Here is a 22,295-nt window from a genome sequence, read left to right on the forward strand (position 1 = left end):
TTTTTCAGAATTTATTAAGAATTCTTCACTCTGAAGAATTTCATGTTAAATACAAATGCAAGGTAATGCTCTTGATGAAATTTCAGCTGGATTTACTAATATTTTGTTTAATAAATATTTGGAACAAAATATCCTAGCTTGTTATAAAATACTTGGAACTGTGTATCGGAAATCTCTGACAGCAAATAAATGTTATTTTCTAAATCCATAAAACCCACACAATATTACCTTCTAATTCTACATAGTGTCACATGCATGTGCAAACAAACAGTAAGGGGAAAAAATGCGTTATTTTAGTCCATGCTGCGTTTCTTTGTGTCTCCTCAGATCTACTTTGCGCTGAAATCCTTTGCTACACAGTTCGCATCCGAAAGGCTTGAATCCTGTGTGTTTTCTGCTGTGTGTGATGAGGTTTGAACTCTGACTGAAGGCTTTTCCACACACCTGACACTTGTGTGGCTTTTCACCTGTGAAATACGAAGGTTTCTTTTAGTCTCGGCACAAACGCAACTTTTGCAAACCCAGCCTGACCATGCGCAGTTCAATTCAAAGAATCGATTCGGCTACTAATTATTATTTTCTTTGTATCAACATTTAAATCACCTGTATGAATGAACGTGTGTTTCTTCATATCTGATTTCTGATGGAATCGTTTGCCGCAGTACTGACAGGGATATGGTCTGGTGTCAGAGTGGATGAGGAGGTGCGTGGACAAAGTGGACGACCTCTTGAAACTTTTGTCGCAGATTTTGCAGCTGAAGACTCTTTCCTGCCGGTAAAAAGATGATTATTGAGACAGTCGAGGCTTATCATTCTGGCTTAATAAATGTTGCGGGAATGCACGCATAGGCCTACTTGTGAATGGACAGCTTTATGTTGCTCCAGGCTGACCGCGTGGCCGAACGTTTTTCCACAGATTTCGCACGCGAAGGGCCTCGTGCCACTGTGAGACCGCCGCACGTGAACTTCTAACCCATGAGGGGTCGAAAACACCTGTTCAAAAACAAAAGCATAACCGTTAAGAAGAAGAAACATGATTCACCGTTTGATTTTAAACAGTCGTGATTTAGTTTGGTTTCGTGTGATCTTAAAAATCTTTTAGACGAAAGTTTTATAGACAAATAGGCTATAAATTTTGTATAGCGTAAGACTATAGAACCTTAAAGGGATAGTTCACCCAAAAATGAAAACTCTGTCATCATTTACTCACCCTCAAGTTGTTCCAAACCTGTATAAATTTCTTTGTTCTGCTGTACACAAGGGAAGATATTTGTAATAATGTTTGTACCCAAGCAGATCTCGCCCCCCATTGACTACCATATTGTAGAGATCTGCTTGGTTACAAACATTCTTCCGAATATCTTCTTTGGTGTTCAGCAGAACATAGAAATGTATACAGGTTTGGAACTACTTGAAAACTCTGTCATCATTTACTCACCCTCATTTTGGGGTGAACTATCCCTTTAAAGGGTTCTGTCAGGCGCATTTCTCCTTGTAGTCGATAGAACCTTTTTGGCATAAAGAGTTCTTTAAAATTGAGTCAAGAACCCTAGGATCTAGAACCCCTTTTTCTTAAAAGTAGTCTACAAAAAGTTTTTATTTCAATTTGTTATTACACTGAAAAGAAAGTAAATTTCACAATTAAAGAAACAGCAAATAACATTTTGAATTAAACGTGAACCTTTAGAAAAGCTCATATTTTCCCGTAAAACGGCTACACTCCAATAATCTTTGTTTTATTTACGGCTTCAAAAAGAGCTCATTAAAGGACAGACAGTTGATGTAAATATAAGTTGATTTAACCTATTTTACCTTAGTGCATTTTACGCATTTGAACGAGCCGCTTAGTTGAATTCGCGTGGACATGATATCAGACTCCGAATCAATCTCTGCTACTTTAGTTGACATCTTGAAGTCTGCATAGAAGCCTCTACTATCCAACAGGTTAGTGTTCAGGGAGCCATAGTCCTGGTAAAATCGCCCGGATTGTGCTGGTTCAATGAGGAGATGGGCACCCGGCCTTCTGTCCATGGCATCATACACCCCCATTGATGTCTCTGAATCCACAGAAACACGGTTGCAAGACTGAATGAGGTGTCTGAGCTCGGATGTTGAATGGGCCCAAACATAAGGACGAAAAGACAAGTCGAAAGGCTGAGAGTCGTCTGGAGAAGGCACCGATTTATCCAGATCTAGAGTGAGATATGTTATATAGAGTGAGAAAGCGTAATAAGTATTTTCGCATAGGCCCTATAGTTTCACAACTGTTAAATTAGCATGAGAACACGCCAACCTGGAGAGGTTCCCGAGGACAGGGGTCTCCAGAAGTCGTCATAGTCGGATGAGCGGTCACACACACTGCCCTCGCAGCTCAGCGGGGACTGTTGGGAGGAATGGTCCGCCGTGCACACCATGCTGGCCTTAGGGGAATGATTTCCCACATCCACCGGACTCTCGGGGATTTGCCCCATTTGACTTTCTAAACCCAATAATATTCACAATGCATTATTTTAATTAACGCGTTTCATTGCTTAATTAATACTGATAAATGTAGGCTATTCGTACCTTGGCACGTGAGAAGTTTCTCAGTTGGGATGCAGTTGTCGTCCAGGTAACGGGGTTGATGATAACTGTGCGCCCGTTTGCTCTTCACCAAAAATGACCTCGGCATGTTTACTCTCCGTTATCAGGTTCAGGGTCATCAATCACTCACGGCTCTCCAATCCTGCCTGAAAAGTGGATTTCAAGAGCAGCGCCGGTGTGAAAAAATGCACCTGATATACACAGCAGCAGGTCTGTCAAATCTCTATCCCGCAGCCTTTTGCAATCAAAACCTCCCAAATAAAGCAAAAGCGATTTGAGGTCGAGGAACTGCACGGCGCACTTTGTTATAGGCTCTCTCTTGGCAACTTGATCTCAAAGCCTTATTTAGTAAACTGATCCTCTGTCCGCATGATATATCAACATCACGTCACTTCCAAGTAACAGACTGCAAATGGGGCCCAGGGTATTATTGCCAATAACTAATTGGTTTGGTTGCGGTCGTTAATAACCTGATGTCGAGACTTAAAGAACATCAAATTCTAAGCACAGGGAATAAACAATTCGTTTCAAATAGCATTTAAAACTGCATATTTATTAACCTAATAATAAGGAAGAAAATTAGACAATATTAATAGGCTTTACGGTTTAGGATTGAATAGCCATCTCTGCGTCACGCACAATATTTGCATGCTTAATTTAGGCTAAGATTTATATAGGCTAGGCTAAATTAAATAGAATTTATTTAACTGGATGCTCTCTGTACATTTGTAAGTCTCGGCTTTACCTTGCGCAAATCTTTTTGGAAAACAACGAAAAGTGTTATAAAACGTGACAAACAACTGATTAGGACAAGAGTTCAACATTCATGAGAAATAATTTCATGTAGATATGAACTTTATATATATATATATATATATATATATGCTATATAAAGGATAAAAGTTTTACCTGTATTTTGAATTACGCATTTCATTAGGTTGTGTTTTAACAGAAATTTCCATAAAATTACTGAATAATGTGCTGAATAATGTGTTTTTTGATATTTTGACAGTGTGGCACATCCAAAATTAAATAACTTGCTTTTATATTGTCATTGTACTAAAGTCAAAAGAAATGATTATAATATTGTCTGGAAAATACAGGCCTACTTTTTTATATATTTTTTTCTTTTCGCTATATGTATAAACCGTAGGATAAATATTTTTAATTCATCTTTTTAAGATGTATTTGAATATCAACATTTTGTAACACTTTAGAATGGGGAACACATATTCACTATTAACTACATCTGCCTCAATAAAATCCTAATTTATTACTTGTTAATAGTATATTGTAGCATTTCAATTTAGGAAGGATTGGGGGATGAAGGATAAGGCATTAATATGTGCTTTATAAGTACTGATAAACAGCTAATAACCTTGTAATATGCATGCTAATATAAAATGTATAAAATAAAGCGTTATAAAATAAAGCGTACCCAACATTTTTCATAAAAATATTCTTCCAAGGCAGCTTCATGCCTTACAGCAATGAATAAAGTAAAGGAGACAAGCAAGACGGGAAACTCGTGCAACAGAAATACCAACTAATCTTTAAAGCACATTGAAAAGAAAAGAGCGATTACTATAATTATTAAAAGTATAGTTTTTACAGTTCAACTATAGGCTATCAATAGAATCAGTGTAGGTGTTTAATCTCATTATAGCATATCAGAAAGCAGAATGAAACAGAAATATTGTCATATTTCGATAAAATGTTACCTTTTCCATTTTGTATAAATACAATTTTCTTTTTTCTTTTTTTTAAATTTGAAGTTTCCCCCCCTAGCTCCCCCTTGTGGCCCCATGGGGGTCTCCGGACCCCAGTTTGAAAACTCCTGCATTAGGCAAGGTAATGTTGTGTCTGCAGCTGCAACCACATTTTAACAGCATTGATAGGCCTCGTAGAGGCTGTATAATCTGACCTGACACCGCTTCATTAATGCTGAAACAAGTGTCCATGTCTGAGTGAATGTGCATGGGAAAAACTCTGGCGCACCGGCTGCGCGCACACATAGACGTGTGAACTGTAATAGCTACACTATTATCTTTCCCGTAAAGTTACAATGACCCAGCAAAGTATGTGCAGAATTTATAGAGTCTTCAAGCTTACCTTGGCCAGGCCGTCAAGATAACGAAAATGTTATCCGAAGCGAAAAACTTAAAAGTAACGACATCTGACTTCAATTCGAATCAAAATGCAATTAGAAATCTAGTAAAAGCTCGAGAAACAAAGCAGCCGTCATCATTAAGGTCTGCAGCACGCTGTCTCTCTGAATCGCACTGTCCTGAGTCAGGACCGGACTCACCTGTTGCGCTGCGCTGTTGTGCTCCGCTAGAGATGTGACTGCTGCGCGCGTCCTGCCTCCGTCTCCAGCTACAGCAGCGCAAACACGTGCCTTAAATACACATTGTAACTTCCTGAACGCGACCGTGTTTGATCATGTCTCAGTCACAAATTTTTCAGCTACCTAACCTCGGGCATTTTAATCTCAATTGAAAGATGAATGATAGTAATTCTATGTTATGATGTAGTCTGATAGACGCCCATAGTGATCTAAATCACATTAGGATTTTTGGCTTGTCTGTGTGGGGCGATTTTATATTTGTCCCAGGTGTGGTTTTCTGCAATTACTCTTCCAGGAATAACATCCCAGCCAACGCTGGGTGTTATTGCATATTCAAAAATACATAAAACTGCAGTTCATACATACAGAGACTTGAATACACCTCTTCTGTGATGAACTTTTTTTCTCATTAAAATGAATACCTAATCTTTTATTATTTCTTTTATATTTGAATAATAGTGCATTATACATTTGTGCAATTTATTACTATTTTATTGCAGTTTATTCATATTATACAAGGCCTAAATGCACAAATACAGATTTATTTGACTAAAATCAGTGTTGTTCAATCAGTAGGATTTTCGGTACCAGTATCCATAGTAAGATGTTTATTGCTGACAATGTGTAAATGACTAAATCCTCTTTTACAGTGTCACAGTTCTTGAAAGTGCTGTGTGATGAACACGAGTGTATTTAACATTAGTTTTTTTTTTCTTCTTTCTTTTAAGAATGCAAAATCTTTTTGTCACTTTTAAGTGGTGATGGCAAAAGTGTCACAGCGTGTCTCTGCTCATGACACTTAATGTGTTGCAGCATTATTAACAGCTGCTGCTGTGAAGACTCTCTCATATACACTGCAGCTGTGGGTCGCACTCTTAATAGAACATCTTCAGTGTCTCAGTGCTTCTGGAGACAGGTTGACGGGATGTTAGGGCAGCTGTCCATTTTTAGGTATCATTGTGCTCCAGAGAGGCGGGTGTGGATTGAGAAAATGATGTAGTACACTTGGAGAGGCTCTGAATCTGTGAAGAATGAGAACAATCTTGTATTATACAAAAACTACATAATCATATTGTTTGAAAACATTACACAAAACCTTACGAATAAGGGCTGGTGATATTAACACTTAAAGGGATAGTTCACCCAAAAATGAAAATTCTGTCATGATTTACTCACCCTCAAGTTTTTCCAAAACTGTATGAATTTCTTTCTTCTGCTGAACACAAAGTAAGATATTATAAAGAATTTGGGTTAGCAAATAGTTGATGGGCTTTGGAAGTCAATGAGGCCCATCAACTGGTTCACTGTAAATCCGAATAAGTTAAAATGATCATGTAACCCCAATGTAAACATTTTTGTTAACAAACAACTAGCTAGCTATAACAAGGTAATTCAGAAAAAGCTAATTTGCTGACATGTTAACAATAGCATATAGCACTTGCTGGATGAGTAGCAATTTAAAGTATTTAACATATTTGTTCTCAAACCAAGCCGAATGCACCACTTGTCACCATGATGGTAACTATCCAAAAACCCATATTAACAGAAACTCTTCTAAATTAGCATAACAAAACAAGTCCATGGGCAAAGCATGCTGGGAAATAGAATTCCCAGCCCAGTTTCAGTGGGCCTTTGAGTTTGTCTATGTAGTTTTTCCATCCACCAGGGGGCGCCTATTCAAAACGTAGCTTGATGACGCCAAGTTTGAGAGCGGAATCTTGGGACATAGTCTTCACCTCACAGCCGGTGGAAATAATCAGGACAGGACTCGGGAAGAAATCATGTTCATGGAGGTGATTATTAACGTTACTGTAGTATGAAGCAGAGTGTTGTGGGAGCTGAATGAGGTCGCTGGAGCGATTGCGCAACACACGCCTCACGAGCAGCGGAACTTTTATTATGACACAGTCGCCGGCGCCGCTTCTGCTTCTCTGGTCATGAGTATGAGGTAACGCAGCTCTGTTTATTATATTTGATTCATTTGACTGTGTTGAAAATGTTATAATGTTACTGTGCACTCGCTCGGCGGCTGCTGTGAAACACTGTTGGACACTGCAGTAAGACAGATCGATTTTAGAATATCATATTAAATGCTGGATGGCTTGTGTTGATAAATGGCATGCGATTAATTTTAAAATGTATTGTATGATAGAGAAATGCTGTATTACTGTTACTAAAAATAAAGCTGCATCTGATTATGCTATGTTAGCTAGTTCACAAAATAGTGTTTTTCTCTGAGGCATGGTAAATCATGGTAATCGCAAAAAAAATCAAGAAAATTAGATTTAAACAATAAGACTAAACGTGTTGAGCTATATAACAATAATTCGTTTTCTGTCTATAAATATATCAAAACAAATGTTCCCTTGTCTATTAAAATGTGTAATATATTAAAGCGTCTTTGGTGTTTCAATGGTTTCTACAAAATAAAACTGAAAACCGAGGCAGACCGAGGGTTAACTAGGGTATGATGCAATTGACATGCGACTCCTCACACGTCCCGGAGCTTTGGTTAAAATAGCCGTTTTCTCACGATTTACAAACAGTTGGAAACATATTGTAAGTATTGTTTACATATTGCAGCTTTAAGTTAGTCTAAATCAAAAGAAATAAGTTCATAAAACTCAAAAAAAATGAAACACTTCAGTTACTTAAAATATATCAGTTCTTTGAACTTAAAAGTCAAGACAGTGCTATAATACTCATAAAAGTTAATTTGACTGAAGTAATTTAAGTTTGTCCTACACAAACCCATTAATTATTTTGAGCGTTAGGGTTTACAATGTTTGGTTACCAAAATTCTTTAAAATATCTTCTTTTGTAGGCTATTCAGTAGAAGAAAGAATTTAATACACTTTTGGAACAACAGAGTTTTCATTTTTGGGTGAACTATCCCTTTAAACTTTGACACACAGTACTAATCTTTCTACATTGAGATCTGCATACATAGATTTGACCAGAATTAACCACAAGTGCCACTGGAGGTGACAAAGACATATTCAAAGAAAAAAAGTACATCTTTTGTTTCTGTTTCTGTTACCTCCAATAGGCCTATAATTCACAATAATCTGTAGTAGGTCTGTATAGTAATGGATTTAGTGTGTCTAAGATGCTACCTGTAGAGTCAGATATTTATTTTCTTAGAGGTAAGTGTTTTTTATGAATAATAATAATAATAATAATAATAATAATGAAATGCCTAATCATTCATTCATTTATTTATTTTCAAATGCTATATAAAGGCAGGAAATTGTCCATAATTGCAAATATTGCCTCTTGATAAAAAAAATTCTGACACCATGGTCTTCTAAGAAATGATCCAATCCATTTAGATTAAAGCTAATAAGAGTATAAAGAGAAAATGTGAAGCAAAGACAAAGGACAGACACAGCTAAGTTCTCTCACAAGCAGCACAGAGTGTAAACGTGACAAACCTCCTCACATCAAGAACAGGAAACCAAAGACAGACTTAAACAGACAGTGACTGCAGCAATAGGTCAAAACTTCAGAAAGGTCTATTTTTCTTTCTCTGCTTTCTTCTAAAGCTGAGCCTCTCTGCATCTCTTTAGTGAGTACGTGATTGAAATAGCTGCACGAAGAAACCGTGATAATGTTTTGAGGTTTCTGTGTTCTCAGAGCATCTTTATGGGAAGAAAGACTGAGATGTATACAAGCTTTCACAACCACAATGTTATTTCTGAATTTGAGACTACAGCTCAACCAGAGTTCAATCAGAGATGGCGCACGGCTTAGCAGCTCTTTAAAAAAAGGAGACATTGATTATAGCCACACACATCGCTCAATTCAAAACCATACATGTGAGAATCAATGACAAGAATGCGTCTTAAATTGAACAGCGTTATTTTTCTGCATCAATACAGACTGAAACCAGATCTTCTAACTAACACATAACTACAAGTTTATGAGCCAAACACAGCTGTATCAGTATAAAACAGATTTTGAGAAAGAAGTATCAATCAAATTTAATCAGACTGGTTCCCCTTGCCACCACCAAAACCACAGAAAATCAGTCAGAGAGCAGGAGGTGTTGAGAGGCCCTCGCACCTACAGGTTATCAGACAGCGGCAGTTTTTCACCAGACCTCAAACTACTGACAATGTTTCTGCTCACTTCAGATAGGAAAGAGTAGGAAACTTCAGAGCAAATGTATGCATCAGAATCAAAACTACAGGATAGTTCCTTTATGTAAATTGGTAAAAAAATCAAACTTCTTCATAGTATTGGAAATAAAAGCCAGCTATAGGTATTAAACAAGTTGATGGTTTTAAAAGATGTCCAAAGATATGTGTGTGTGTGTGTGTGTGTGTGTGTGTGTGTGTGTCTGTGTTATGTGCTGTGATGCAATTTTTTGGGTCATTTTTCATGAAACTGCTCTGAGCCTTGACCCTTATGATGCATTCAGGACTTTTTTGACCATGATGGATGGATGGATGGACGGATGGATGTGGATGTGAATACTATCAACATTGAGATTTGTCTCAAAAATACTTTTTAAAATACATTTAGCCTCTTTCCCATATCTAACAAACACTTTTCGGACCGAATTTTGTCGATAAACATGAATATGCGTACACATACACACTATAAACAGACATCAAATGTAAGTGACATTTAAAAAACGATACCAAATGAACTACAGCCTAAATAAAGTTAAATGACCAAACAGTATGCATTTAAAAATGTAAAAAAGGTTTGCTCTTCTGCACATATCATTAACCACTGCAGCATGCAAAATGAATACGATTTTTCACTATAAAAATCAGTTTATTAAGTAAAAAAAAGTACAATTAATACGTGATGAGTGATAATTTTGGGTTATGTATATATATTATGTAGGTTTCATAAATGTTTTTAGCAATCATGAGTTAAATCAAGAGAAGTTATACTGGTATAATTCTTATGTTATATGTTCTTATAAATTTCATTTAATTATATATTCAAATAAAATGTAATTTTTTTAATTGTTTCTCTCATCACTGTTTTTTCTGTAGATCAAATATTATTCGAACTTTAAAAAAACTTCTCTTTTTAAATAAGTGTACTAACATTAAGTGTAATAACAACATGCTAACATGCAACACTTTAAAATATAGCTTATGTTCCACTGGGTAAAAACTGACCCTGAGTGTTAGAAGGCTTTTCAACCCACAAATCACCAACATTTACTGTGGATTTACTGTGGTAAAACTAACTGTAACCATGGTATTGTGGCAGAAATGTGTGAAATTCATATTTAATTTTATTATATTATTAATGTAGACATGTATTAATTGTATTAAAGTTGTAATGAAATATAGGCCAAATTAGAGAATTTTTTTTATCAGTTTTATGTGTTGTTTTACCTGTTGTTGTCATGATCTAAGGCCCCGTTTACTCTAGTGCGTTTTCGTTTTAAACTTCATAAGTTTTGCTACAGTCACGTCTGTCGTTTACACTACGCCGGCATTTTCTAACCTCAAAAATTGAGACTTTGAAAAAACTTTGAAGCCCGTTTTAGTTTGAAAACGCAGAGGTTGCGTTTCAGTATAAATGGACCAAAACAGAGACTTTTGAAACTCAGTAAAACATTTAACCAAAAATATATATTTTTTTATTTTTATTTTTACAGATGCTACTGTTAAAGTGAAAATAAATTTACAGCTGTATGCGTCCAAACTCAAGGTACTCTCAAATGTGCATTTCCAAGACATATTATGTCATGTGGGGTGTGCTGCAACAAAATCGGGTGCTGGCGCCACTTGTCTCAAATCTGCACCCAAATCAGTATAATACTGACAAAATAAAGGCATTTTTAAAACTATTTTTACATTTTTTAAATCTCAAACTAAGTTTCCAGAACCAATGATTAATACTGACTGCTTGTTTGTCAGATAGCTTTATTCTCTTCTTGTTGCACCATGTGAACAGCAGTTTATCTCACTAGCACCTTTTTTGACAATGCTATGTAGCGAGACAATAATGAACCAGGCCGCACGGTTAAGCGGTTACAATGGGAGGAGGTCTTCCTTTATCTCGGTAATCAGCTATGCTCATCGTGAACCTGCACGCCAGGGTTTCTGGTTGTAAATCTACTGAACAGTGGGGTGCTACAAATCACATGGAGGCAGACGTGTTGAGAGGTGCTAAGAGTTTCCTGGCCATTGTGTGGCTATTTGAGAAAATGTTCGCTCAATAAGGAGAAGTTTGGCTCCACAGCATGCGTGCATGATCATGTCTCTGACGGCTTATCGTGACACGTGAATTTGACTAATTTCATTTCAAGACAGGGGTTTCATTTTGGTTCCTCTGTGTCTTGTTGTGCTGCTGTAATTAGCGTTAGCATTCTCATATGTCTGTTAGCTTAACTGTGTAGCTTCTGACACACTGACAGCAGAGTCTAATTGTAGTCTGTCTCATTGTAAAGACTTAATTGTCTGGGTACACCACCTCAGCTTGACAAGATGTGTAAAAGGTGGCTAGCAAGTGACAATGAAAATATAGAAAATGTTGACATTTCAACTCTCAGAATGAGTGCAAATGACAGGCTTTGTGCCTTTGTGCAGTTGCATTTCCTTGCAGTTAACGTCCTTGGTGTGAACAGGCCTTTACACTCAGATGTACGTTTCCATTTCATTGTGACGTTAAACCTTTAAAGGAATAGTTCACACAAAATTGAAAATTCTGTCATTTATTACTCGCCCTCAAGTCATTCCAAACCTGTATGACTTTCATTCATCCACAAACACAAATGAAGATTTTTTTAATGAAACCTGAGGTCTGTTCCTCCACTGGAAAATAATTTTATCAAAACTTTGATGCTTTAAAAAGTTCATAAAGGCATTGTAAAAGTAATCCATATTGAGCCGGTTAATCAAAATATTTGATCGCTCTACATGATGAACAGATTTAATTAAGGATTTTATTCATATGTAAACACTGATCAACTCAAATATAGATCACATGACGTAAGTTACTCCAAAAAAGTAATTAATTACATATTCGCCAGTGTAATTAGATTACTGTACTAATTACTCTGTCTAAAAAAGTATTGCATTACTTATAATCCTATATCAACCTCGACCAGTTGAACAATACAAGGAGAGACATTAAAAAATGCTCTTTTAATTCTTTCAAATAAATAATAAAAAATTGCATATATTATTTTTGAACTGATTTAAAGTATTTAAAGGGAGAAGTTTAAATTAAAAACATATCATTAGCCATTAAATGTAATGTTAAATCCACTATTGTTTTAGATAGAATTGTTATACAGTCTATACAGCATTTAATGCAATTAAATCAGAAGTAACTGTAATTAAATTACTGAAAAAGAGTAATCCCTTAAATTATAGTAATTAATTACTTAGTAATTAGTTACACCCAACTCTGAGCACATCATATATGTGACCCTGGACCACAAAATCAGTCATAAGTCGCACGAGTATATTTATAGCAATAGCCAACAATACATTGTATGGGTCAAAAAAAATTATCAATATTTTGTACATTTCCTACTGAAAATATATTTAAAAAAATTATTTTTGTAAGTAATATGCATTGCTAAGGACTTCATTTGGACAACTTCAAATATTTAGATTTTTTTGCACCCTCAGATTCCAGATTTAAAATGGTTGTATCTCAGCCAAATATCCTATCATAACAAACCATACATCAATGGAAAGCTTATTTATTCAGGTTTCAGATGATGTATAAATCTCAATTTAAAAAATTTACCCTTATGACTGGTTTTATGGCAAACTCAACCATACTTGCTAGATGCACAAGAACAAACCTCATTAAGAGTGAGTAATTGATGAGTTTTTATTCATGGGTGAACTAACTCTTTAAAGCCAGACTTTTACTTTACAATAGTTTTCATAAATGTAGATGATTAATTTGTGAATTAGCATATGCTAATGCAAATACTGATTGTCCAATGCCATCTCACGACCAATTCGAATGTATTTTACGAGGTGGCTAATTCGTGTGAATTTGTCTAAAGTGACGGATAAGTTTAGGGGCGTGGTTAGGTTAGTCATTCGTACGAATTCATACGAATTTGGCAACTCTTAAAATATGTACGATTTAGCAAAAAACTTACAAATTTGTATGAGCGAGGTTGTTCAAATTTGCCACCTCATAAAATACATACAAACTGTCGTGAGATCGGGTTGGATTGTCCAACCACTTGTTAGCAAATCTGGCATTCAGTCTTAGCTATGGATAGTTACACTGCTGGGCCTGTTAAAGTGCAAAAAGGGAAACCGATGTGCCATGAAATGAAAAAGGTCAGACATACTTGATTTTGTAACTCTGTAATCTGCTTTTGAAGACTTGCGATGATGGTCATGTTCTCGTCCTGCTTTTCTTTTCGCTGGAGAAAAGGTAAACAACCCTTAATTTCATTGAAGCACAGCAAATGATGCAAACAGGCTGCTAAACGCAACAATGTCAGCAATGAAGTAACATTAGGTGTTTTGAAATCAGATTTGAATTTATCTGAATCTTTTTGTCAACCACCATCATGCCAGACTAGCCCATCCGGAACTCTTTGAGAGTGACATTAATGCAAGCAAGCATTTGTTTCACATTACTGTAAAGTGAGATACAATGTTGGCATTTTCTTGCAAAATCACTTCTGCATAAAAGAGCTGATAGACAAGTGTGATGTGGAGGAATGGTCTGAGTGTGTGAACTACGCCAGCATCTGAAGACTCGGCCAAGAGAGTGAGAAAGATGTTATCGTAGGTTTGCTTCTAGAAAAAGCAGAAGATACCATTTCCCTCAAGTCTGTTCTGTTTGGGTGATCAACAGACAGGCCACTTTTACACAAGTCATGTGTGATGAATAAATGGAACAGTTGCTGATTTCAGCTTTACTATGAACTGTGTTTTTGTTTGTGGACTGTGATTAGTGCTCATGGAAAAGGCTTGTGTATTGTGGGGTGCTTTCTTTTCCTCTACTGTTCCGGATTCATTTGAACACATTGTTTTATGGAAACAGTGAGTATTTTAGTGTTTATGGATTGGCTCTATTCATGTCCATTGTAAATGTCTCACTGTAAGCCAGATTTTTGCTGCTTCTTCTTTTTTTTTATAGAAAAGTGTGGACTATTTTTTGGTAATCAAATATATTCCCCACTCCTCAATCCTGTCAACTGAGCTTACCAAAGACTATAGAATAACACAAGACGTGTCACTTGTATTGTTTTGAATGAAAGAAAGTGTAACGTCTAATATGGCGGAATAAGTCCCGCCTTCTAAATAAGAGCCAATCGCCGACTGGTAAAGTCATCACGTCACTTCAGCGGCCGTTAGAATCACCAGTTTCTATAGAAACAGTCAGACGCGCGCCTCCGAAGAGATGCGCATTTAGGTCTGCGCATGCGCATTAGCTTGATCCAGCCTGAAAAATAGTTTTTTTTTTTGTCATGATTCGAGCGTTTAGAAACTAAATTTATGAGCCGGTTGTTGTTAGATTTCATTGGTGATTTTAAATATGAAATTTAATTGTAAGGTTGGCGAACAGTTTTGGAGAATTTGATGTTTCCCCATTCAAAGAGATAGGGCATGATGCCCAGGATGCCCGAGAGGCGTTTCAAAGATGGCCGCCGAGTGAAATGACTTGTCTTATAGGGACTTTGGCTTAACTTGTAGTGAACTGAGAATTTTACTTGAACACAGAGCTGGGATGAATGAGAGAAGTTTAATGATGCTCGTCATGGTCATGCAGGATGAATTTAGCCTGAAGGAAGTCAACGAGGGTAAATGACACTGTAATTAGACACCTCCAGACTGTCAAATAGCAGATGATGTCAGGTGTGGTGTTACCTTGTATTGAACAGCTGAAAACTGTTGTCTGCTCTGTTGTAATTGGCTGCACAGGTCTTGGTTCAGTGATGTCAACTCCTGTAGATGATCTCGCTGACTGTTTATGTGCGCTTCAGTACGCTTTAGCTGGTTACTGTGAATTTTGTTCTGTGATAATAAAACAGTTCACATTAAAGGACTGAATCGAGTCACATTTAATAACCATGTGAGGACATAGATTTAAGTTTGTCAGAATCGGATTTAGGAGACATGTCTTACACACCTCTATTCTAGACTGTAATGTTTCCTAATCAGAGATAAGAATAATTTTGAAATATCAGGATGTTTCATCATGATGTTTCACAATGACAATTTTTCAAATTGGTTAAAATATGTATATGCATTTGAATAAAAACAAACAAACACACAATCTGAAAAAAGTGGGAAGAGAACAAACAGCTATAATTCTATGTTACCATAATAAGTGATTCGAATCTCCTGTCAAACGACTAAACTGCTGCAATCACGTGACTTTGGCACTCCGAATCATTGATTCGATTCATAAAGCTCCGAAGCAGTGTTTTGAAATCGGCCCATCACTATATTGTTGAAAAGTCTTTTTTTTTTTTTTTTTATGTTTTTTTTGGTGCATAAAAAGTATTCTCATCGCTTTATAATATAAAGGTAGAACCACTGAACTCACATGAACTGTTTTAAATGTGTTTTTAGTACCTTTATGGATCTTGAGAGTTACAATGGCATTGCTGTCTATAGAGGCCTCACTGAGCCATCAGATTTCATCAAAATATCTTAATTTGTGTTCCAAAGATGATCGAAGGTCTTACGGGTGTAGAATGACATGAGGGTGAGTAGTAAATGACATTATTTTCATTTTTGGGTGAACTAACTCTTTAATATGGTCCGTGTTATCCCAACATAAAGTTATTAACCAAAAACGTCATTGTTTTGGTTAGTACGCACTGGCGTAGGAACCGGGGGGGACGGGGGGGACGTGTCCCCCTCAATATTGGAAAATGCTGCATGTGTCCCACCCAAAAATTAGCCTATACACCGCAGGAACAATAACTGTACATTTTGAACTTTTATTTTGAATACGCGACGAAGAAGATATTCGGTTTTGTCAGTCAAACCCAGAGTGATTTCATTCATGTTTGAATAATCACCATTCGCCAATCACCAGCTTCATATTCTTCACTTTTCACCTATAGTCGGACTCGGAGCATCTGATTGGTAGAGAGAAGTCAACATTACACTACGAACATTCAAATACGTTATTGGTGCGCACCAGCTTTGAACGACTCGACTTTGTATGAGGTAAATTAGTCTCAGTCAAGCGGTTTAAATTAACAAGCTTTTTAAAACTGAATTATGGATACGAGGCATGACATTAAATCAACAGTGGAATTTTGTATGGCACGTATGTTATGCTTTGCGAGAGGAGGTTAACGTTACGTTAGGTAGATAGCCATATAGCGGGCAATCGATTTCTCTGTGTTAACCTTAGCAAAAGTAAAACGTTCTCTCATCTCTTTTCAGCATAATGCCACCACAGAAAAAAATAAAACCAAAGGAAATAACGTTGCTGAAGTTTTTTACAAAGAGTAAGGTTAGTGTAAATAGTTATAATACAACACATTTTACACAAGGACAGGGCGACATCATAACCTTCATTTACCAAGCCTATATTTACATTAAAAAATTATAATTTGTCATCAGGAGAAGGCTGGTATTATCAGGAAAGAGGCAGGTGAGGAAGGAGTGGCACATGAAGTAACAGGTGGAGGTTGTGAGGTGAGGTCTTAAAAGGAATTAATGATGACTATTAAAGTTTTTGCCTTTTATAAATTTTTCACATACAGAAGAGCCCACGATAAACATAACTGACCATGTATAAGTCCACTATTACTTTGTTTGCAATATCATATTGGCTACATTTGTTAATTTATTAGGAGAGCCATGATGCAGCCATGGACGAGATAAAAGGAGAGGCAGGTGGCACAGCAGGGTCATATATGTCGTACCACGTGACGTCACAATACTGTATGTTACTATTATGGTGGCGAGATGGACGTTGATTCATAATGGCCAAAATGTCCCCCCCAATGTCAAAGTGGTTCCTACGCCCCTGTTAGTACGCCTAGCTTTTTGATTCACTGTTTTAACTTTTCAAAAACCTAAACTTTTGTTCATTTTCAGGTTTAAAGTAGACATTGAATACCACATTTCCAACATGAATTTAAAAGAAAAGGGGGTGGGGGGTTAACTACTAGGATTACTACTAGGATTTACTAGTAAAACTTGAGGTTCCCTACTTTGTGAGGACTTTTTGCTGGTCCTCACGAGGAAATATAATTAATAAACATAATGTTTTTGTTTTGTTTAGGGGTAGGGTTAGTGTAGGGGGATAGAATATACCGTTTGTACAGTATAAAAACCATTACGTCAGTGGAGGTCCTCACAATTATAGAAAAACAAACATTTATGTGTATATGCGCGTGCTGTGATCTTTTCCTCGTCATGTTCTCGAATTTCCATAATTGTGATTTGTATATGTGTAGGACTATGTATTGCAAGTTTGAAAATCTCAAAAACTGATAGCGGTTAACTTCTTCTTTTTTCTAGATAAAGACAACAAGAAAAAACTGTGATCTGTCATCCATTCTATCACGCAGCCCGACTGAAGCGAGACGGATTGCGTGATTCACACTGCGCTGCTGCCTTGATCTGCGCCGCTGTCAGCGGTTCGTGCTGCTCCTGCTCGCACGAATGGGTTGTCCAAGCAGGAGCAGCATGCTTCTTTTGACTAGCGCAGTTTAATTTTCACACTTTAATGGCATTTATAGCTCCTGAAGAAAGATTAGGCTACTTCAAAATGCAGGTCGTTAAACAGTTTTTTTGTTTGAATAACCTGTATTTATTAGGCTATAAATGATTTTTTCGTTACTTAAAAAAAAAACGCGCACATCATTATTTTTAAATAAATTATGTGCCCAAATAATCTTAATTAAAATCACTTCCTCACTCTCTTTTCTGATGACGTGTCTACTGGAACGAAAGCACAACCTGTCACGCACATGAGATCAAATTAATTTCTTGATAGACGAAATCAAGTCCAGTCCTACATTTTTTCTTTTTCGCGAAGGTGTTTTACTCAGAAATATACGTCAAACATAGGGGGGAAAAGTTTAATGCTAACATTTATATCAAAGTGTATTGTTATGTGAAATTTTACTTGAAACCAGTTCCAGGAGTAAGCGACCTGAACTAAGCTTTCATTGCTCTTCTGTTCCTCATATCGCAGTGCACCAAGCTGAAAACCAGCAGATATGATCAGCTGAGGATTTTAACCTCTGTCTGCAGCTGCAGCAGTCTGTGGCGGCTCTCTTTGAGCGCGGCCTGAGTGAGCGCTTCCTTCAGTCTTGTGCTCAACAGCTCCACCTGCAGGTCATTCTGTGCACTGCTGACCTTCTGCTGACCTGCACCATGCACCTGCTGCCTCTGAGAGTGACACAGTGACATTTTGATGAACCTTACTTGTGGTATATTGAACTGAACACTGAATATCTTCTTTTTCTATGGCCATCTAAAGTTACCTGCAATTTCTTTTCCATGTCTTTAATGTGCTGTTTCAGCTCTTTCAGCTCTGTGAGTGCCACTGCTTCGCGCAGTCTACAGCTGATTAGCTCCGTCTGCAGATACATCACGCTGTCCTCATCAGGCACAGCGCTGCTCTACAACACACACACACACACACACACACACACACACACACACACACACACACACACAAAAACATTTATCATTACTGAAGCAACCCCACAGCTGTCTAAGCATCAGTATGTGATAACTGATGTTCATTAACTCACTATACCTATGAATAGAGTGCTGGGATGATGCATTTTTGTAGGCCAAAACCTTCTGGTTCAATCGTCCTGAAGTTAGTGAGTTTTTTGAATGGGTTTTTTTTTTGTGCAGTGCCTGAAATAAGATCTGTAAGCTCAGGATATTTTCCTGTTTAATTATATGACATAAAAAACAGCAATACCCCTTGTGATTTTTTAAAGCTTTGATTTTGTCCTGAAAAAGAGGTTAAATGGGACTACAGAAGTTGTCTGGGACATTAAACATCATTGAAGAGATCAACTCATATCCACTAGTCCGCTTTCACAGCCTCATTGTGTTTATAATCGTGCTTTTGAAAACTATTCTAACTCAAACTTTCAGTTAGAATGTTTTATTTGTTTTTTTTTTAATAAAGACTGAAATAGTTGTTGGAAGCTTAGTGGTGGTGTTGTTGAAGTCATGTGATCACACTGTTCGTTTATAGCCTATGTTTAGCTTTTTACTTCTGGCGATTGTATTTAGGCTTAAATATGTATTAGTTGTATTCATTTGTAAAGAATATCACGTTGAACAAAATCAATATTTTCTGCAATGGAAAAATACCATTGGGTTTTTGTTGAGGAAACCGGGGTGATTCTGGTTGGCCAACAAAAATATTTCATCTCCGCAGCACTCTATAACTGTGCTTAATGTATTGTTAATTTATGGTAGACAGGGGTTTGCATGAAAGATTTGACTTGATTTAAACCTCTTCTATCTGCAAGATGTTTGCCTGCATCTCCTTTAAAGCGTTTTGTGACTTGGCTGCATTTAGCAGAGATTTCTCCAGCTCTTTCTTCAGCTGTGACACCAGTTTCTCAGAGCACCTCTGGAAGGGCGGCACAGTAAGAACATATCTTTAGAAAAAATGTATTAACATAACTTTAACATAAAGGCACTGCAATAGGCTCACCTTCTCCAGAATGTCAAGTCTATGCTTTAAATATTTGTTCTCTGAGGAAAGTCCCTTGAGAAAAGGCAAGAAAACAAACTAAGTACTTGCAAAAAGTGGCTGAAAATAGCTTGGGTATCGATTCATAACCCGAAGACTGAATTTTTTGTGCTGCTGAGAAATAATATGTGAAGAGAAACAATCAAGCACTCACATTTAGTTCCTCCTGCTCCTCCATCTCTTTAGTTTTGATAGATGTGTACTCTTTTCTCAGTCTAAAATGAGTGAAATAAACCAGATAATAGGCTAGAAGAACAAGGAAAATGAGGAAAAAGTTGAAGGACTAGCTTACTGTTTCATTCTGCTGGGGTTATAATTGATTTGATATGCTGCTTCAATCATCCCATCAGGATCTGATTCCCATGATTCTAGATTCTGCAAGCACTGAAAACAACAGTATTACTCTGAACACCAAGAAATTCATAGAGGCAGTATTTCAAAGTCATATTCATTTAAAAAAAAAAAAAAAAAAAAAAGTAAAATTTAGCTTCTGTGGATTGCTTCATTACGTTCATCATTCCTTCTATATCAAGCTTGATGAGTTCTGTCTGCTTCATGTGAAGCACAGCCAAACCAATCCGGAAGACAATCTCCAAACCCTGCAGACACATGCGTCACTGAATAATCACTGAAATTGTCAATTTAACTGCATATATAGATGCTGTTGGCAGTGTTGTTATTGTTAACTAAAAATAAAATGGCATAGTTCTGGCATGAAACTCTAGATGACACAGGCTGATAAGCATAGGCGTAATTTGTGGGTGGGACGGGTGTCCCCACCACTTTTTGTCAGGGTCAATATTGTACCCACCACTTTTTAAAAACTTTTTCTCTCTGCAAGTATGTTTCTAATGCAAATGACATGTATATATTTGATGTTCGTTTGTGTTAAATTAGAAGCGATTTGGCAATGGAATGTGTTGAGTCTATCGCTCTTCAGTCTATAGATTAATGCTGCTGACAAAATATTCACAAACATGTCCCTGCTCTTGATATACAATCACTGACGAACTTTGATTTTAATGTGAAAAAAAATTACGAGGGTGGATTAGAACCTAGAACCTCTGACACGATTAACAAAAGTTCTACCACCAGACCACTGGGGAGTATGATCTTTGCGGATCTATGTATTTATTCACTGACGTTAAGAATCCCAGGACTATATACTGTATTATAGTAGATGTAAGAATGAAACTATCACATTAAACAGGAGTTCTATGTCAACACATTAAACTCAATTCATGAATTAATTCAACTTAAGCAGCAGCAGCATATCTTACATGCTCACAGCAATGTCTGTAAATGTATTGGTAGCAAGTCTTGGTACTTGCTCTGCAGCAGCAGCATAGCAGATCTATTCCGCCAAGACCAAATTCATTAATATTGTCATACCATTACCATGTCAATCTCTATTACCATACCAAACTTCCAAGAGTTGTCATGACAACACTATCAAAAATCTTTTTAGGTCATTGAAATAAAGTTAAAATAAAATATAAATATTAGATGAAAAAAGGCCTATATAACTGATGTGAATAAATAAGTTTACTCTGAACACTGACATTTACTGAAACTAAAGCTGAAATAAAAAAAATCAAGTTAAATAGAAATATGTGACAAAACCACATAAAATTATGAAAATGAATATATATATATATATATATATATACATATATATATATATATTATATATATATATATATATTATATATATATATATATATATATATATATATATATATATATATATAAAATTAAAACTGAAAAATAAAAGCTAATTCAGAATATGAACAAATAATCAAAAAAATCTAAAATTCTTAGCTTATCTATTTTCTATAGATATGAAATATGATATTCAGTGTGGGATGTGGTGATGTGGTTAAAAGTACCTCACACATGAAGATATCAAAAGCCCTCATGGCAGCTGTGATAGGCAGAGATGAAAGGAGGATGTTGAGAAACCAGGATGAGGAAAACATGGAGGTGTGAAAACCCTGAGTCTGGAAGTGGGAATGAAGCTCAGGAAGCTGCTCCTATCAGAGAGAGAAAGATATCTTCAGACAACAGATGACCACGATCTGTAGGGGAGAGTGGGGTAAGATGGGTCACACCCTTTTTCTAAAAAACTGCAGATTTTGTCATGTGCCCAATATATTGATAAGCACTTTCATGTTAAAACCCCTTTTATTTTCATTTTGTAAATTAAAATTTTCTATGTGGCAGGTAAAATTATTTTTTTTTTAAGTCTAAAAATATAATATCATATTCTACAGTTAAAAAGTTTGGGGTCAGCAAGGTTTTTTTTTCACAAAAACATTAAGCAGCACAACTGTTTTCAGCATTGATAATAATAAGAAATATTTCTTGAGCAGCAAATCATCAAATTAGAATGAATTCTGAATGATTGTGTGACACTGAAGACTGAAGTAATGATACTGAAAATTTAGCTTTACCATCACAGGAATAAATTGAATTACCAATGTATAAAAAAATATGAATTTATTTATGCATTTGTTTGTTTTAATTAATTACATATTATTTAATATTTTTATATTATATATAAAATATAACTTGAAATCTAAGATTTTTCTACTTTCTCACTGCTTAGAGAACAACTTAGGTAAAAAAAGTGACACAGCTTACCCCACTATCCCCAATAACACCAAATCTGGACATCTATGACTCAGAAGTTCTTGTCATA

General features: G+C 36.3%; 2 protein-coding genes across 9 annotated transcripts in view; both read right to left on the reverse strand.

The window, feature by feature from the left end:
• Positions 1-68: 68 nt before the first annotated feature.
• gfi1aa (growth factor independent 1A transcription repressor a) lies at positions 69-4,992 on the reverse strand. 2 transcript variants are annotated; one of them, XM_067362924.1, is made up of 7 exons: positions 4,892-4,992; positions 2,566-2,729; positions 2,294-2,479; positions 1,813-2,192; positions 856-993; positions 604-769; positions 69-467 (listed from the first exon to the last, which is right to left on the reverse strand). In XM_067362924.1, exons 2-7 carry the CDS (start codon positions 2,669-2,671, stop codon positions 289-291), a joined length of 1,155 nt encoding a protein of 384 aa, XP_067219025.1. In that variant the 5' UTR covers positions 2,672-2,729; positions 4,892-4,992; the 3' UTR covers positions 69-288. The 2 variants fall into 2 exon arrangements, with proteins under 2 accessions (XP_067219025.1, XP_067219026.1); XM_067362925.1 differs by lacking the exon at positions 4,892-4,992 and adding an exon at positions 4,696-4,888.
• A 432-nt stretch (positions 4,993-5,424) lies between these two features.
• The window catches only part of evi5a (ecotropic viral integration site 5a), a 24,017-nt gene continuing 7,146 nt past the window's right edge, over positions 5,425-22,295 (reverse strand). The window contains exons 5-16 of one of the 7 annotated variants that reach the window (XM_067362921.1): positions 21,484-21,627; positions 20,104-20,193; positions 19,887-19,978; positions 19,749-19,809; positions 19,556-19,609; positions 19,352-19,471; positions 18,354-18,491; positions 18,109-18,258; positions 14,761-14,907; positions 13,230-13,304; positions 6,107-6,146; positions 5,425-5,952 (exon numbers count right to left, since the gene is read on the reverse strand). In XM_067362921.1, the coding sequence (XP_067219022.1) occupies positions 5,885-5,952; positions 6,107-6,146; positions 13,230-13,304; positions 14,761-14,907; positions 18,109-18,258; positions 18,354-18,491; positions 19,352-19,471; positions 19,556-19,609; positions 19,749-19,809; positions 19,887-19,978; positions 20,104-20,193; positions 21,484-21,627 (1,179 nt within the window). In that variant the 3' untranslated portion in view covers positions 5,425-5,884. Of the gene's footprint in view, positions 5,953-6,106; positions 6,147-13,229; positions 13,305-14,760; positions 14,908-17,992; positions 18,259-18,353; positions 18,492-19,351; positions 19,472-19,555; positions 19,610-19,748; positions 19,810-19,886; positions 19,979-20,103; positions 20,194-21,483; positions 21,628-22,295 lie in introns of those variants that run through there. The other 6 variants (XM_067362918.1, XM_067362919.1, XM_067362917.1 and 3 more) reach the window with 6 other exon arrangements.

This window comes from Chanodichthys erythropterus, chromosome 16 (assembly GCF_024489055.1).
Source record: "Chanodichthys erythropterus isolate Z2021 chromosome 16, ASM2448905v1, whole genome shotgun sequence".
NCBI classification, from domain to species: domain Eukaryota; kingdom Metazoa; phylum Chordata; class Actinopteri; order Cypriniformes; family Xenocyprididae; genus Chanodichthys; species Chanodichthys erythropterus.

Bases quoted from the DNA above. Each gene is read 5' to 3' on its own strand.
- gfi1aa (XM_067362924.1), bottom strand. From the start codon at position 2,671: ATGCCGAGGTCATTTTTGGTGAAGAGCAAACGGGCGCACAGTTATCAT. The intron at 994-1,812 runs GTAAAATAGGTT...GTTTTTGAACAG, and splicing joins AATGCGTAAAATGCACTAAG to GTGTTTTCGACCCCTCATGG. The intron at 770-855 runs GTAGGCCTATGC...TTTTACCGGCAG, and splicing joins ATAAAGCTGTCCATTCACAA to GAAAGAGTCTTCAGCTGCAA.